The following is a 16585-nucleotide window of genomic DNA, read 5'->3' as shown; positions in this document are numbered from 1 at the left end:
GGCCGGGGCCAGGTGCTTACCCATGCAGCTCTGGAAATGCAGGGCTGGGTGGTCCACCTGCAGACCTGTGCTCTAATGGGCCCGTGCAAGCCTGTGGCTCTGGGGATCGAGCACAATCCAGTGTGCAAACGGCCTGCACACAGTGGGTTCTCAGAAGATAGCGAACGACTCAGAGCATCTTTCACCACAATCTGTCTCGGCCGAGAGAGGTACTCTTCTGGCTGTCACCTGCACAGTTCTAGGAGCCTGCTTGTGCTCAGTGTGGACCCAGTGAGTGAGGGCGCCCACTGCTGCATGCAGCCCTCCTCCCTGGCAGAGCCTGATGCCTGGGTTCGAATCCTGCCTTGGTCGAGCCCTAGCGCTGTGACCCTGGGACAAACACTCTGCTTCTCCGTGTCTTGGTTCCCTTGAGTGTAAAGGGGGGGGGATAACACAGCATCCCTGCCTCGGGTCGCTGTGAGGATGAAGTACATTAGAGCCTGTGAACAGCACATGGGATCCGAGAGTCCTTTAGTTTCCAAAGAGGAAGTCGGAGGAAGAGGTGTGTTCAGACGTGCAAGGGGCCCACAGTGACCTGTTTATTGGAAAGCTGCTCACCAACTCCCACCCCTGGAGAGGCAGTGGGCAGCAGGGCGGAGGCCGGTCTCTGCTGCCCCCTAGTGGACACCCCCTCACTGCGAGCCACACTTTCTAGATGGAAGACCCCGACAGCTCTAGGGGGGCTGGCCATTGGGCTGCCGGGTGGTGCCCCTGGCCCCCAGGACTGGACGGTGGAGAGAAGGCACAGTCCTAGCTCACCGATGGGGTCCTGTGAAGGAGGCAGTGCCCTCCCCGGCCCTGCCACGACTGGCAAGACCCCGTTCCCCCCCTCAGCTGCCTCCCAGGCAGGGAAGGTGCCAGGCTCGGGGGTGGGGTGGGGTGGGGAACAGGAAGGTGTGGAGGTTCTCAAGTCCCAGCTATCCTCCTCCTCCTCCTCTGCCCCCAGCCCCAACTCAGCTACCATCCTCTTTGGGGCTTCTCCTTTCAGACCTGCATCCCCAGTACCCCGGTGAAGAGCCCGATCCCGGCCCACCTGCAGAGGCCCCTCAGTGCCGGCCTGGCCTTACCCAACCCAGTGAAGGGGCACCTCGGGGCCCCTCAGGACAACACTTCTGAACCAGATTTCACACCCAAAGGGTCATTTCTGTATTCAACAAAGGGCACACATACTGCCAACCTCAGAGCTTCCAGACTGCTGTCCCTGGCTAAGGTCAAGTCAGGCTCCCCACCTGGCCCTGCAGAGCCCAGTTCTGGTGGAGGATCCTGCTAGGTCAGCCCCAGGCCCCCAACCCCTAACACCTAAGTTCTGGGCTGCCGGTGGTCAGAATCCTATGCTGCCGGTTCAGCAAGAACGCCAGCCTCCCATCAAGTCCTCTCCAAGCACCCACTGACCACTGACCCCTCACTCAGCCTTGGGTAGGAAACCCCCAGTGTCTCTGCTGTGTTCACGGTTGGGGACATGCCTCTGCTCCAGCTGTGACCGTCTTGAATAGTCTTCCTCACCATCTCTAACAAAGTGTCCTTGTCCAGCACACAATTTTTGTTTAACAGAATCCACAGAGAGATTAGGAGATGAAAGAACAAATTTTCACAAGAGGAAGGGGCTTTCAGTAAGCAGAGAACACGAAAACTCCCTAATAACCAAAGGCATGCAAATTACAATAAATTGCTGTTTTATATCTATTGAACTATGGCCGGCATGGAGGTGATCAGTAAGTGTTCTTCTGAACAACTAAATACATTAATGGATTAAAAATAAGCCCCTGTCTAGTCAGTGATGGCAGAAGTGATGGGTCTGCTCAGCTATTACTGGTGACAGAGCAAATGGATATAATCCTTTTGGAAATAACGTGACAACACATAGAATGAACATGTCATTTGTTCCAGTAATCTTGAAGCAAATACTGAAGGACTCATCTTAAGGGAGGCAAAAAAATAATTTCTTTTTTTTTCCTAAGATTTTTTATTTATTTATTCATGAGAGAGAGAGAGAGAGAGAGAGAGAGAGAGGCAGAGACACAGGCAGAGGGAGAAGCAGGCTCCATGCAGGGAGCCTGATGTGGGACTTGATCCGGGGTCTCCAGGATCACACCCTGGGGTGAAGGTGGCGCTAAACCGCTGGGCCACCAGAGCTGCCCCAAAAAACTAATTTTAATTTATGATTGTGAGTAACTAGAAAGAACTCAAATATTCAACAGTTTTGAAAGAGACACGGGGAGTAATAATCCAGCCCAGTGCTGGGGGGTTTTACATCTGTGCTTGGATGTAACCTCTCTTGAAATGTGTAATCAGAGAGTCAGAAAAGTCAGACGGGGGCAGGGGGGAGGGCAGCTAGACCTGTGGCAGAAACCTTTCCAAAGCAGCTCTGGTGGAAAGTTTATTATAAGAATCCAGAGCTCTCAGAATCCTGGGTCAACCTAAACAATTGAGACCCAGGGAGTGAGAAACTCCGGGCAAATCTAGAAACTTCACCAAGTGAGGTTCTGAAACCTTCCCTCGAGTTGCTCTGCTCTCAGTGACTCCACCAGATTATTGTCTCTAGCTGAGGTCCTGCCGTGCAGAGCTGGTCTCAAGGGCCCAGCTCTGGTGTGTATGGCTATGACCATGGGGTGGGGTGGGGGGGCAGGGTGAGGTCACTGGTGTGGGCAGGGTGGGCTTGGGCTGAAGCAGATGCTCCCAGAGAGCGATGTGTGGCTAGGAAGGTGAGGCGTGTAACGGAGCATGTTTCGCACTGTGCTCTGGCCCACCTTTCCCCACGACATCAGTCTAGAAAGTGAGATTAAAGCACAGCAAATCATGGGAATGTCACAGAACTCCCAAATGTCAAATGTGAAGTCTGCATGGCAGTGTGAAAAGTTTATACAATGTAAAGCTAAGTGGGAAAAGCTGAAGAGGGAGTTGTCTTTCTGCCAGGACAGCAACTGTGTTACCAGAGAGTGCAGAGGTCATGCTCTGAAGCACACATGGCCAAATGACAAGAGCTTTGAGAGCTCGGGTGGTGCCCTGGCAGATGAAATTTCTTCCTCTTATAGAGATCTCTTAACATCGCCGTCAGATTATCTTAGTAAAAATAAGGATTTCAGTTCTGAGTCTGGAAGCAAGAACCCGGGAACTTGTAAAACAGAGGAAGTGCTAACGGGTCTGCTTGTGTAGGGCTTGTCTAGTGTGGCCTACCGTTCACCCTCACCTCTGCTCTGTCCAATTTAGCCTAATGCTGTCAACTGTCATCAGGCTTTTTTAAACATTAACTTGATTTTTTAAAAATTTTATTTATTTATTCATGAGAGATACAGAGAGAGAGAGAGAAGCAGAGGGAGAAGCAAGCTCCATGCAGGGAGCCCAACGTGGGACTTGATCCCAGGTCTCCAGGACCAGGCCCGGGCTGAAGACAGCGCTAAACCACTGAGCCACCAGGGCTGCCCCTTAACTTGATTTTTTAAAGTACAGTATGAACTATTACTGATGTTGGTTGCTGCCCTTTGGGACCCCCGTGCATCATGTGCGGGTGGCAAGCACCTCCTTCCCCGTGCCCTAGTCCTGCCCCGGCTGACAGCAGCGTTCCACACTCTGCAGGGCGCAGGAGAGGACATGGTTTTATAGAGGAGTGAGACAGATACACCCCAGCCCGACCCTCTCCCGAGAGGAGCCGATGGTCCAAGGTCCACAGCTAGTTTGAGAAATTCTCCAAAGAGGTGACAAGCGGCCTTCCCAGGATGCTGGTCACCCCCTCCTGCTACTAGGAGGAGGTGGGGAGGAGCCGTCTAGTCCAGGACACTTGGTAGAGACCACGGGAGCACAAAGCCTACCTGTCACACCAGATGGCACGCAGCCCTGCCTGGGCCCCTGCCTGTCCTGCTCAGCTACGGAGGAGCTGGAGGAGCTGACAGACAGCAACCCCCAGCCCGTGGATCCCGGCTCCAGTGAAACAAGCAACGCTCGTGTAAGGGGGGAGGAGAGTCAGAAATTACCTAAAACAGATGCTCTAGGCCAAGGTCTGGGAAAAGCTGTCTGCTAAGCATGACTGAGAGGGGCAATACAGTGATGTGGCAACCATCCAGTCTGCCATCACAAAACAATGAAAGACAAAAGAATAGGGGCACCTGGGTGGCTCAGCGGTTGAGCGTCTGCCTTCAGCCCAGGGCCTGATCCTGGAGTCCTGGGATTGAGTCCCACGTCGGGCTCCCTGCATGGAGCCTGCTTCTCCCTCTGCCTGTGTCTCTGCCTCTGTCTCTATGTGTGTCTCTCACGAATGAATAAATAAAATATATTTTTTTAAAAAGACAAAAGAATAAATATACTTAAAAATACAAGTAATACTCTATTCTGGGGGACAAAATATAACCCAAGGGGGAGATTTTCCATTTGGACTTCTTGGGTTCCTATAATTTAATAAGACCTTGAATTTTAGGGACGCCTGGGTGGCTCAGCGGTTGGGCGCCTGCCTTCGGCTCGGGTCATGATCCCAGCGTCTGGGATTGAGTCCTACATCAGGATCCCTGCGAGGAGCCTGCTTCTCCCTCTGCCTATGTCTCTGTCTCTCTCTCAGTCTGTGCCTCTCATGAATAAATAAATCTTTTTTTTAAAAAAAGACCTTGAATTTTAATAAAAAAATTCCTTCATTTCAGAACTAAGAAAAAAAATGGGTACAAAACCCCACAAATATTTACCTTTTACTTTGGTGTTTTGACTATTGGCTGTGAAACACAAGAACCTCACGTAGACACCCTTCTCTCCTCCTCCCGCCTTCTGGTTTCCGATGGTTATGCTCTGGTGTTTAGTACTTTCTGGCGGTTTCCCTCATATGTAATGTTAAATAAACCTCTTGCTTTTTTTTTTTTTTTTAAGATTTTATTTATTCATGAGAGACACAGAGAGAGAGAGGGAGGCAGAGACACAGGCAGAGGGAGAAGCAGGCTCCATGAGGGAGCCCGCCATGGGACTCAATCCCGGGTCCCCAGGATCACGAACTGGACTGTGTACAAAACACAAATGTAAAAGGTAAATATTTCTAGAATGATAAGAAAAAAAAATTCCCTGAATCTGCAACGGAAAATAACACACCTTTTTAAAATGAGAATTAAAAAAAAAAAAAGAAAGAAAAAAAAGAAGAAAAGGAAAATCACTAAGGAGGGATCCCTGGGTGGTTCAGTGGTTTGGTGCCTACCTTCCGCCTGGGGTGTGATCCTGGAGACCCGGGATGGAGTCCCATGTCGGGCTCCCTGCATGGAGCCTGCTTCTCCCTCTGCCTGTGCCTCTCCCTCTGCCTGCTTCTCCCTCTGCATGCTGCCTCTCCCTCTCTCTGTGTCTCTCATGAATAAATAAATAAAATATTTAAAAAAAAAAAAAAAGGAAATCAAAAGGAAAAACACTAAGACTTCCTAGCAGAATTACTGAATGTTAGCAGTTAGGAGGGATCCCCAAGAAGCTGGGAGAAAGCTGTCATTATTAAGGAGACCACTACACATAACATGGTTGACAAGAATCAGGGAGGGAGAACCGCCCACCTTGATTCTCAGTTTGTACATGCTACTAAAGTTGGTTTGATTAAAAAAGCAAGAGAGGGCAACCCCGGTGGCTCAGTGGTTTAGCGCCGCCTTGGGTCCAGGTCATGATCCTGGAGACTCGGGATCGAGTCCCACGTTGGGCTCCCTCATGGAGCCTGCTTCTCCCTCCACCTGTGTCTCTGCCTGCCTCTCCCTCTCATGAATAAATAAAATCTTAAAAAATAAAAAGAGGTTTAACATTACATATGAGGGAAACCACCAGAAAGTACTAAACACCAGAGCATAAACCATCGAAAACCAGGTGTGAGAAGGGTGTCTACGTGAGGTTCTCATGTTTTACAGCCAATAGTCAAGATACCACGCAAATGTGTTAGATCAAGACATTAAAACCAACATGAGATGGGGCACCTGGATGGCTCCATCAGTGAGGCGTCTGCCTTTGGCTCAGGTCGTGATCCCTGGGTCCTGGAATCGAGTCCTGCATCAGGCTCCCTGCTCAGCGGGGAGCATGGTTCTTCCTCTCCTGCTCCCTCTTCCCCTGCTGCTCTCCCTACTTGTATTCTCTCTCAAATGAATAAAATAAAAAACCAACATGAGCAAGCAAAAATAAATTTCCGTGTGCAGGTATATGTATATATCTGCCTCGCCTCTCTTCTACAGATCTGCAGATGGGGCTGGGCTGCACTCAGTGTGACAGGAATGTGGCGGAGGCTGGGACTGGAAGCATTTGAAGGCTCCCTAGCTCATGCATCCGCACCCGGGCTGGACACAGCGGGGGCTGGCACAGGTGCAGCTGCCTGGCACCTCTCTCTGCAGGGGGCTGCTACAGCACAGTGGCTCCAGGGCGGCCGAGGACACTACAGGGTCCGCGTCTATTACACTGGCAAGTGCAATGCCCAGTACTGGCAAGGATCTGAGATCTACTGCTGGCCAAGGTACAAGTTAACAAAACCGCTGGCTTTGGAGAGCAGCTTGGCAGCATATACCAAAATGTTACATTTTGTTTGTTCTAGCAATTCCACTGCTAGGAAGCTGCCCTTCAGATATAAACAAAAGTTTACCAAAATATTTTGGCAGCTCCACGTCCTAAGGAAAAACCCTGAGAACCCAAGGGTCTATCAGCAGGCAGCATGCAGGTCAACTGTGGGTCACCCTTCAGCTGTGGCCCGAGCTACTGAAATACCCTCACAACTTGCCCCTCATACCTACCTAGGGCCCCGCGCAATCAGTTCTTCAGTGCAGCCAAGTACAAATGGGATGGCCTCTCACGCTCACCCCAGCGCAGCTCAGAATCCTTCAGGGCATTCCAAATTCCTTCCAGACCCGGTGTACCTTTCCTCTTCAGGTGCGTGTTGCATTATGCCCCTGACTCCTCGATGGCTTCCCACCATCCCTCCTCTGCTCCTTCTAACCACAGGGCCCTTGCACAGATGGTTGCTTTGCCTCCCACCACAGGAAGGGCCTCTCTTACCATCCTAAGGTTCCTCTTGCCTCTATCCCTACCTTGTGACACCAGGCATCTCTTTCATCCAACAGTTGCCATTTTGTGTGTGACAAGTATTCGTCTTCCCCCCCGGGTCATTAAGTTTCAGGACGAGACTGTTCCTGGTGCGCAGCAGTACCTAGCATGTAGCCAATACTCTCAACGACTGACACAGCCATACACTGTGTAGGAAGCACGGAGGTCAGTACGTCTGGATGTGAAAAGACTGTGGAAGCACAGGTATACGGTGTGAAAAGTACATTCCCTGTGATCCAATCAGAATAGTTGCTCTGCTTCACCTACAGGTGACAGAGAGCCAGCAAATGCCCGAGGTAAAAACTGGAAGCCACTAGGCATGGTGCTGGCTTCACCTGTGGCTGGATTCAGGGGCTGAGACAGCCCTTGTCAGGATGGGGCAAGGTGGCCATAGCTCTAGCCTCATGTCCCCTGTTCAAAAGGGGTAGGAGAGGGTGACTGGGTGGCTCACTGGTTGAGCATCTGCCTTTGGCTCAGGTCGTGATCCCGGGGTCCTGGAATCGAGTCCCACCTCGGGCTCCCACAGGGAGCCTGCTTCTCCCTCTGCCTGTGTCTGTCTCTCTCGTCTCTCACGAATAAATAAGTAAAATATTTATTTTACTTTTTTACAGATTTATTTATGAGAGAGGGAGAGAGAGAGAGAGAGAGAGGGAGGGAGAGAGAGAGAGGCAGAGACATAGGCAGAGGGAGAAGCAGGCTCCACGTAGGCAGCCTGACGTGGGACTGGATCCTGGGACTCCAGGAATACACTCTGGGCCAAAGGCAGGCATTAAACCGCTGAGCCACCCAGGTGTCCCAAGTAAAATCTTTAAAAAAAAAAAAAAAAAAAAAAGGTGTAGGAGAGACCAAGCCCTCCTCCTCCCAAGGTGACTCAAGCACACTCACCCCGGGCTAGCTCTGACCAGCCTGGTGCCCTTCAGTCCTGCAGTGAGGGTAGCCTAGATGGGGGGATGGCAGGGGGAACATGCATCCTGCAGTGTAGACCTGAGGGGGAGAGGGCCTGGCTCATCCGGGAGACCTCTGCGTAGCTGCCAAATAAGGATGAACAGACACATCACGAGAAGCTAAGTGAATTTTTTTTTCCCTCCTGGAAACAAATCTACAGGAGCTTCCCCCAAGAGGAGGCAGTGGCAGGGGGTAGGCACACATGTCATTTTGTACCTTCCCTCAGCAGTAACATTTCTAACCACGTACATGTGCTATTTTTAATTTGTTAAAATCACAATGGAAGTTTCATACAAATAATTTTAGTTCCTAAAAATGACACTTGCATATAAATTCTGCAAGTAAAGTCTTACTCAGAGTAGGTCCGTGAACAGCAAAATCCGACACAAACAGGTGGCACGTCATGTTAGTACCGTACAAAAACAACACAGATTTAGGCACTTCATCAAAGAAAAATGTTTAGGGATGAATGAGGTCACTGAGTTTCCTGTCCACTCTGACCCCTGTTCCCACCCTCCAACATCGGCACATGAAATGGCACACTCGAACCCTCGACACCAGCACAGCTGCCCAACTCCCGAATGTTACAGAACGCACAACATCGACAGGTACCGAGAATCCCTGTCAGGATCAGAGTAAACACTTCGGATTTTCGAGCTACAGGATTCTTTCCGCACAGACGTGGGGTCACACATCCCGGCGTCCTGACTGCACACTTAGACAACAGAGCTCCACGCAGTGCTCCCTTGGAGGGCTTCACTTCACAGTCCCAGAAACCATGTCTGTAGCCCAAGGAGCCTGGTCCTGCCTGGAGTCTCTGATCAGAACGTGGCAGCCCTTCAGTTAACAGAAACTAAGGAAGCATGGATACAGCAAGCCCCTGGGTCAGGGCCGGCATGGCAAGGAGAGTGTGGCCACCAGAGTCAGTGACTTCCTCAGATTGAAACGGTAAAAGCAACAGTCAGGGTTCCCTTTACAGTGATTTTATCGTAAACGTGAACGTATCATTGTCCAACGGGAACTAAGAGACCTGTGTTTTCACACTTGACGCCTTTTAGACAGTAATTCTTATGTGGACCACAAACTGGTCCTATGGCAGAGCCTTTCTGGAAGAAAGCAGATTTCTCAGCGAGTAGTGGCCGCGTCCCTGCCTGCCCGGGGAGCTGGCCATCCCAAAGACTCCTCTGAAGGGTCACAGTGGCCCGGTCACAGCTCCTCTCGCTTATTCCCAGCTCGATTGTCTTCCTGCACAACCTTGGCAGCCCGAGACTTCGGGACTCCCTCCTTCTTCTTCTTGCCCTTCTCCTGCTTTGTTTTATTTTTCTCTTGGCTTCCTCCTCCCTTGCCAGGGTACACCTGCCCCTCCAGGGTGACATCCGCACACCTGTCTTGGCTCACCAGAAAGTCCTTAATCTCCCAGGCATAGCTCCCATCACGAAGCATGAAGATGGCACGGTCTGATCCCACAATGAACCTTGAAGAGACAAGCAATCATACGGTCAGAACACAGCAGTAAAGTGCTAACAGGTCATAGCCATCCTGCGGCATGTAACTAGAGAAAACCATCCCTTCCAAATCTGACATGAACACAGAACAAAAAACTCTATTTTCCAAGGCCTAGTAGCTATTGACACTAATGTTCAAAAACACTAGCTGACTAAATGATTTAGCATCTCAGCTTAAGTCACAGAGTAACGGAGCCTGGGCTGTGTGTCGTGGATGCCCGTGCTGAGACAGCAGCATCACCAAGGGTGCTGAGGAGCCACCCTGGGGCTGCTGCTGTGGAGGCAGGAGGTGGCTGCCCTTGAATGTGTTCCGCATCCTGAGGCGCCTGGTGAAGGTTTCATTTGCTAAGGCTTCTGCTGACAAAAGCTGAAAACTATGAGCTGAGGCGTCCCACTGGTGCAGCCAGGGCACGAAGGCCCTGACACTGAGGGTCACCCCACCCCATGAGCGCAGCGGGGGCTCTGACTCTACCTGCTCCCCTCTGTGTCTGCTCAAGCAGATGAAAGCATCACGCCATCACAGGCACTCTCTAAGTGTTCCTTTCTATTTTTCATCACTCTTCTACTTCCTAAACTATTTCCTTGAAGAATCTAAATCTCAAGACCATTACTAAAAAGAAAGAATATTCCTTAGCATTGCGCCTGAGGGCTGCGCTGAGCTGTGAGTTCCGCACCCCTTCCCCTAATCAGCGGCAGGCTCCAAGACTGCGTCTGAATGCTGCATGCACGGCGGGACCCCCTGGGAAGCAGGAGCTTCTTAGGGGACACGGTCAGGCTGTGACTCATTGCCCCGCAGAGGCTAACCTATCCCATCTCACTCAGATAAAATAATAGGTAGTGCCAGAGTCACAGGCATGTCACAACGTTGTGTGGTGACAGACGAGAGCCACACGCGCCAAGGGCAGAGCATGCAGAGCTGATGAATCGCCACATTGTGTACCCGAAATGAATGTACCATTGTGTGTCCACTATACTCAAACCAAAGAAAGTTCAAGATAAGTAAAACTTTACGATCAAATATTAAAGAAAAAAAAAAAAAAGCTTACTGACTCCGACCAATAATAAATGCTCTTCTTAAAAAGAGACAGAGAGGGATCCCTGGGTGGCTCAGCGGTTGAGCACCTGCCTTTTTGGCCCGGAGTCCTGGGATCGAGTCCCATGTTGGGCTCCTGCAGTGAGCCTGCTTCTCCCTCTGCCTGTGTCTCTGCCTCTCTCTCTGTCTGTGTCTCTCATGAATAAATAAAATTTAAAAAGAGAGAGAGAGAGAGAGAAATACAAAGAGGAAATCCAGGACAGGAACGGTCCAGGGCTGGAGGTGGGTCCTGCCAGAAAGGACAGGCCATGGTGGTGCAGAAGAAGCCCCAGCACAGCCTCCAACTACCTCTGAACGTCGTAGTTGGCATTGAAAAGACTGCCCTGCCAGAGGCTGGTGATCTCTTCTGTCTCCTTCTCCGTGGGGCTGCCTGACACAGTGACGAACATCATGAGCGTCTTCCCCTTCTTGGTCATCTTCAGGATGCTCTCGGGCCTGCCCGGATCTATCTGTGAGAAGTCGATAGGTGCCGAGGGTCTTTTGTGCTCTGGGAGGTCCCCTTCCTCTATGTCGTCATCCTTCTATGAGAGAAGAGAACACAGAGCATGCGCATCATCAGAACGTGCTCGGTGGCAGCACAGGCTGAACAGCTGTGCATGCTCGCAGTTGCGAGCAAGTGACCAAAGTTCTTGCCGGACCAGGGAGACCCAGGGGCTGTCCTCCTCCCCTTGACCTTCAGGCGAAGCCCAAGTCGCCAGCAGGACTCAGCACCGATCACTCGGGTCACCAGGATGTGAGAGCCCATGTGTGATGTTCCCTCTGGAACAATCTACCCCACACGGCAGATTCTAACAATGTGGTCTTACAATGAGCTGAGACACAGCAATAAAGACAAAACACTGAGGATGAGCTCCAAACCTCAGAAAGAGAAGACTGAATGCCAGAAGCCAGGCATGAAATCAGATGTACTATAAGCCTGCTATTTAAAGTTCAGGATCAAACAAAACTAACCTAGGATGACAGAAATCAGAACAGTGCTGGCCCCTGGGGGGCTGAATGAGAAGGGAGGGACACAGGGGAACTTTCTGAGGTCATGGGAATGCTATCTTGATGACAGTGTGGACGACACCAATGTATCCATTTGTCAAAGCTCACAGCACCCTACACTTAAAATCTGCATTTCACATATATCAACGTCAACTAAACAATAAGAACCACCAACAAATACTCAATTCTAGTTAGTAGGCTGGGTTTTTGTAGTGGTGTGAACTAGCAATTTTCAAACTACCATCTGTGAATTCTAGCCTTGTGTGAAGAAGTAAATATATTAAGGATAATGACATCTGGTTCTACACTTTGGTGACGGGAGTGCTAACTGTGGAAAGGGGAAGAATACTCCCTGTATTAGGCTGGAACTGGCAGGCAAGCAGAGGAACACATGATTTTTCATAGGTAGGTAGGCAGACGCCAACACCCAACGGGTTCCAAAGGGAGAAGAAGAGCAGGGGAGGCTGAGGCGCCCCACTGGTGCAGCCGGGGCATGAAGGTAGGTAGGTAGATGATAAATGAAAATATTTAAAAAGCAGAGTTCCTCAGAGAAAAGACTAATAATTCCAGCTACAAAAAGAAATGAAGTACTGATAGATGGTCCCTGAAAACAATATCTTAAGTGATGGAAGCCACACATAGGAGACCATGCTATACAAGGGCCACTAGTAGGAGATGTCTAGCACAAAACAGAGATTAGTGGCTGCCTGGGTGGGCCTGGCTGGAGGACTGGGAGAAGAAGGGAAGGGAGACAAGATTTTATTTTTGGGGTGATGAAAACATTCTAAAATTGAGTGGTGATGGCTGCACGACCCTCTGAATACACCATTGAAATGTGCACTTTAAAGAAACGGTTGAATCATATAGCAAGTGAATTCTCTCTCAACAAAGCTGTTATCAAAAAACCAGAAGAATGACTAACTTAAAATGAAACAAAGAGCCCCATCTCACTCTTAGGTGGTAGTCTTGCCGAATCATAGAGGACGTCAATGGTAACGTACTTTTAAAATGGTTTTAACAAAAGGTGAAGCACAACAGAATTGTACTGCAGTGCTTAGAGGCGATCCCCATTTACATGAGATCTGGGACCTCGGGTAGCTCCATCTGACCACCTGGGTGACCTTGGATAGGACTCCTTACTCCCCTGGGCCTGCTCCTTCATCCATAAAAAGAAAAGCAGAGCTAGGTGACCCCCAGCAGTGTGACCCCACACGACATACTTCTCAGCTCTGCCACCCTCCCAACCCACCCACTTCTTTCATATTTTGCTTTGTGAGCTGATGGCGATCTCAGTTGGGGGCACGTGCTGTTCTGTCACAGGATCTTGGGCAGCTTGGAAATCCCCTTTCCTCACCTATGATGGAGAAGGGGACAGCATCTTCCCCCCCTAGAGTCTGGGGGACTCGATGACATAAAGGCGTGCTGGCCCCAGTAATCAGACCTCCAACCAACTAGGCAAGTCACACTCTCAAAATCACACAGGACAGCCTGGTCGCCAAATTCACAGGCTCTCTGACTTCCTTCTACTCTACTTTTTCAAACTGATTTCACTAAAGGTCATGAAATTAACTCAGTAGGTCACCGACAGCATTTAATGAAACAGTTATTAAATAATCGTAAGTCTAGTGCATGAGGCGAGGATAAGGATTGTTCCAAGCAACTTTAATTTCCATGGCATAGGCTTTTGAGTCTGTTTCAGATTCCAAAAAAGGGGGAGGGGCAGGGTAGTGCCCCTGTGGGTGCCAGTCCAGCTCTACCTAGTCTCTGCTAGTTCTCTGGGGAACCTGACCTGTGGTTATTGCTTCCTCCAGGCAGGGGCAATCAAGCCCCTACCTCCATCCGCCAGGGTCTGTCCACCAGGTGTCGGGCACTCCCCAGGACACTCCCTAGACAGGGAGTGGAAATACCTCTAGGCATTTTCAGCTGGCTCCCTCACTCCCCCAGGGCTGCTAGTCAGATTTAGGAATCACAAAGCTGAACTCCCCTTCCTGCATATCTTTTTCTTGCTCCCTGTTCCTTGATAACACTAGCTAGCACATACGCAGCACCTAGGGTGCGCAAGCTTCAGGATGGCCCTACAAGGCCCCCACTGAACATGGGGTTAGTAGGGCTCAGAGAAGACAACCCACTGAAGGTCACATGCCAGCAACGGTGACACTGAAGAGCAAACCCACATTTCTGGCTCTGGAATCTGCCCCACCCACCCCTACTGGAAAGGTGTAATCAAAAAACTGCCTTTGGCTTCCCTACACGGGTTGGGACTCAGCATTAAGTCTGACACGGAGGAAAGAGTTCCCTTTCCCTATCCCCACCTCACACACGTGGGGCAGGCCTCTCCCTGGCACAGGGATTCTCACACTGGTGGAAAGGAGGTGGAGGATGGATTTAGGGATCAACACTGGGGGAGAAGTACTGTTACCCACAGGAAAGCTTTCCCACAGATAAAACACTGAAGCACCCCGGAAGAGTGCTCACGTTTGTGGAGTGTCTGCAAACATTAGCTTGCAGGTCTGCACAGCACCCCACAAGGGGGGATGTTTCTGGCTTTATGGCTAAGAAAAATGGGGTCACACAGTTGCCAAGCAGTAAAGCTTGTTCAAAACCCACCCTTTCAGCACATCATGCTATCTCCTGCCTGGTGACACAATCCACCAGCCACCAAGTTGGACATACAATCTCTCCCTTTCACTCTGATCCTACAGCTTTGAGCTTCATCCAGCAGACAATTACACTGACATGCTCTCAGCTATAAAGGTATGTCTGCACACAGATAGGGAGACGAGAGTGAGCGCACGTTTCCACCCTAAGGTATGGATGACCACACATAAACATTCCAGTATCCTAGTACTTGGGTCATGGAACTTTGCAAACCCATCAGTGATTGCGTATTGCCTTCTAAATAAAGGGCTGACCCCAGAGCATTCAAGGGCCAGCACCACCTGGTCCCATCAACCTTCCCACCATTACCCCTCACTACTCGGCTTCCAAGGTAGCTTTTCCAGCTAACCTAACTAATTCATATTAGTGGCTTCCAATCAGAGTTGCTATCCTAGGTTCTTTCTAGGATCACAACTAATCCTTGAACTACTCTGAGGTGGGTACTACTAAAGCCTCTATCTTGCAGTTCAAAAAACTGAAGTACTGACAGGTTCTTCAGTAGCCCAAACTCACAAGTGGTCTGAGGCCAGGCAGCCGAAGTCCAAAGCCTAGACTGTTCCTGTCTGCACCATTCTGCTTGGTTCCCACGTGCCCCACTCTCAGCTCCTGTGGCAACACTCCCACACCCCTCTTGTGTATCTAAAATGCCATTTCCACCCTGAGACCTTTTGAAAATCCTACAACACTTTCTTCATTGTTTACTGAACTCAGCAATCCTACTTTGTATTTATGGTTACTTGTACCTACTGTTCCTGAGGGCGGGATCCCTTGCTATCGCCACAGCACCCCTCTCTGTCTAGCTACCTCTTAGTATTTCCAGGGTAGGATTTCCTCAAGAGATAGTGTTCTTACTTTAGGGGATCAAAATCTTCATTCGCTCAAGTCCATAAAGAGATGGGAGATAGGAAGACAGTAAAGGGGGGAAGGAAATGCTGCCTGGAGTTCCCTCTCTGTCAGAAGTGCGCACACGCAAATCCACCCCATCCTTCCATCAGGGGCAGATAGATAAGAAAGTACAAGTCTGCTTTCTTCTAGTCTACCCATCAGGTGGTACTTTAAACTCACATCTGAAAGGCTCTATCAAACATGTCTATGCACAGGGATGCCCACAAATAAGACATAAACGTGGGAAGGAATCATCCAGTAAAAAAAGAAAAAAAAAAACAAAAAAACCCCAAAAAACCCCTCATTCTGCAGATAAGAAACCTGAGGCCTAGAGAGGAAACAGGACTTGCCCAAGATTACACAGTGAGTGAGCACCCGCTTCTGAGTCCACTCCACTAGCTATGCAAACCAGCCAGGGCAATGCAACCGCCTTTGCAGGGGAAAGAGGTGCGACGTGTTGTCGTTTGTTGAACCTTATCTAAAAAGCTTATTACACACTCCAGTGCATTCAAACAACGAACCAAAAAGTTACTCTCACAAAAACAAGTCTCCGCTCCTTTAAAGGAAATGTGGAGTTTCCTGCGAGCCACCAGAAGCCTTTGCTTCCACCACCCCCTCACCCCCCAAAATGCAAAACTCTCAGCAGGGAACACACCAAAATGAGAAGTCCGATTTGGTACTGACCGAGAAGAGGGGGCAGCGACTAAGGCTGAGCGGGCCCTCGCGTGAAGATGACCCTCGTTCCCCACCCCCTCCCTCCGTTCCTGCGCCGAGGGCAAAGGTCTCCCTCCCCACGCGCCGGGCCCAGGGACCACCACCAGGGCCGCGCCGGGGCGGCCCGGGCGCCGAAGGGCAGAGGAGTGAGGGGCCGGCTCGGGCCCCGCGAGGCCCCGCGAGGCCCCGCAAGGAGTGGCCCGGGGGTCGGCGGCGGTGCGAGCGCGGCGGCCATCAAGGACGCCTGGCCCGGGCAGAGGCCGCCAGGGGCCCAGGAGACAGCGCGTGTGGGGGCGCGAGGGGCCGGGGGTCGGCGGGAGCCCGGCCGGGGAGCGGAGGGACCCGGGGCCACCCAGGCCCGGGCCGAGGACGCGGGGGCCCGAGGCTGTGCGCGCGCGGACCTCCCACTGCTCCAGAAGGCGTGCCATGTCCGCATCGTTGTAGTCGCGAATGTCCTTCTTCTTCTTCCGCGAAGGCGGGCTGGCCTCGCCCGGCGTCCCGGCCGCGCCCTCGGCAGCGCAGGTCCTGGGCGGCAGCGGCGGCAGCAGCAGGTCAGAGGCGCACAGGAGGACCAGGGCCGCGCGCACCCAGCCGCAGGCCGCCATCTTCGCCGCGCCGCCGCAGAGCCCCGTGGTGCGCGCGCCGCCGGACCCCGCCCCCGCCCCGGCCTGGGCCCCGCCCCCGGCCTGGGCCTCGCCCCGGCCCGGGCCCCGCCCCCGGCCCAGGCCCCGCCGCT

General features: G+C 51.4%; 1 protein-coding gene across 1 annotated transcript; it reads right to left on the bottom strand.

Annotated features, from left to right (window-relative positions):
- Positions 1 to 8116: 8116 nt before the first annotated feature.
- MESD (mesoderm development LRP chaperone) lies at positions 8117 to 16506 on the bottom strand. The gene is made up of 3 exons (XM_041752680.1): positions 16251 to 16506; positions 10894 to 11126; positions 8117 to 9481 (listed from the first exon to the last, which is right to left on the bottom strand). Exons 1-3 carry the CDS (start codon positions 16452 to 16454, stop codon positions 9214 to 9216), a joined length of 705 nt encoding a protein of 234 aa, XP_041608614.1. The 5' UTR covers positions 16455 to 16506; the 3' UTR covers positions 8117 to 9213.
- Positions 16507 to 16585: the final 79 nt, after the last annotated feature.

Source organism: Vulpes lagopus, chromosome 4 (assembly GCF_018345385.1).
Source record: "Vulpes lagopus strain Blue_001 chromosome 4, ASM1834538v1, whole genome shotgun sequence".
Taxonomy (NCBI): domain Eukaryota; kingdom Metazoa; phylum Chordata; class Mammalia; order Carnivora; family Canidae; genus Vulpes; species Vulpes lagopus.
This window is presented reverse-complemented; position numbering and strand designations above follow the sequence as displayed.

What these genes read in the sequence shown, in the direction of transcription:
- MESD (XM_041752680.1), bottom strand. Translation starts at nt 16,454, where the DNA reads ATGGCGGCCTGCGGCTGGGTGCGCGCGGCCCTGGTCCTCCTGTGCGCC. An exon ending in GCCTTCTGGAGCAGTGGGAG is followed by an intron (nt 11,127 to 16,250) that starts GTCCGCGCGCGC and finishes CTTCTCTCATAG; the next exon opens with AAGGATGACGACATAGAGGA. An exon ending in GCCAACTACGACGTTCAGAG is followed by an intron (nt 9,482 to 10,893) that starts GTAGTTGGAGGC and finishes TGTCTCTTCAAG; the next exon opens with GTTCATTGTGGGATCAGACC.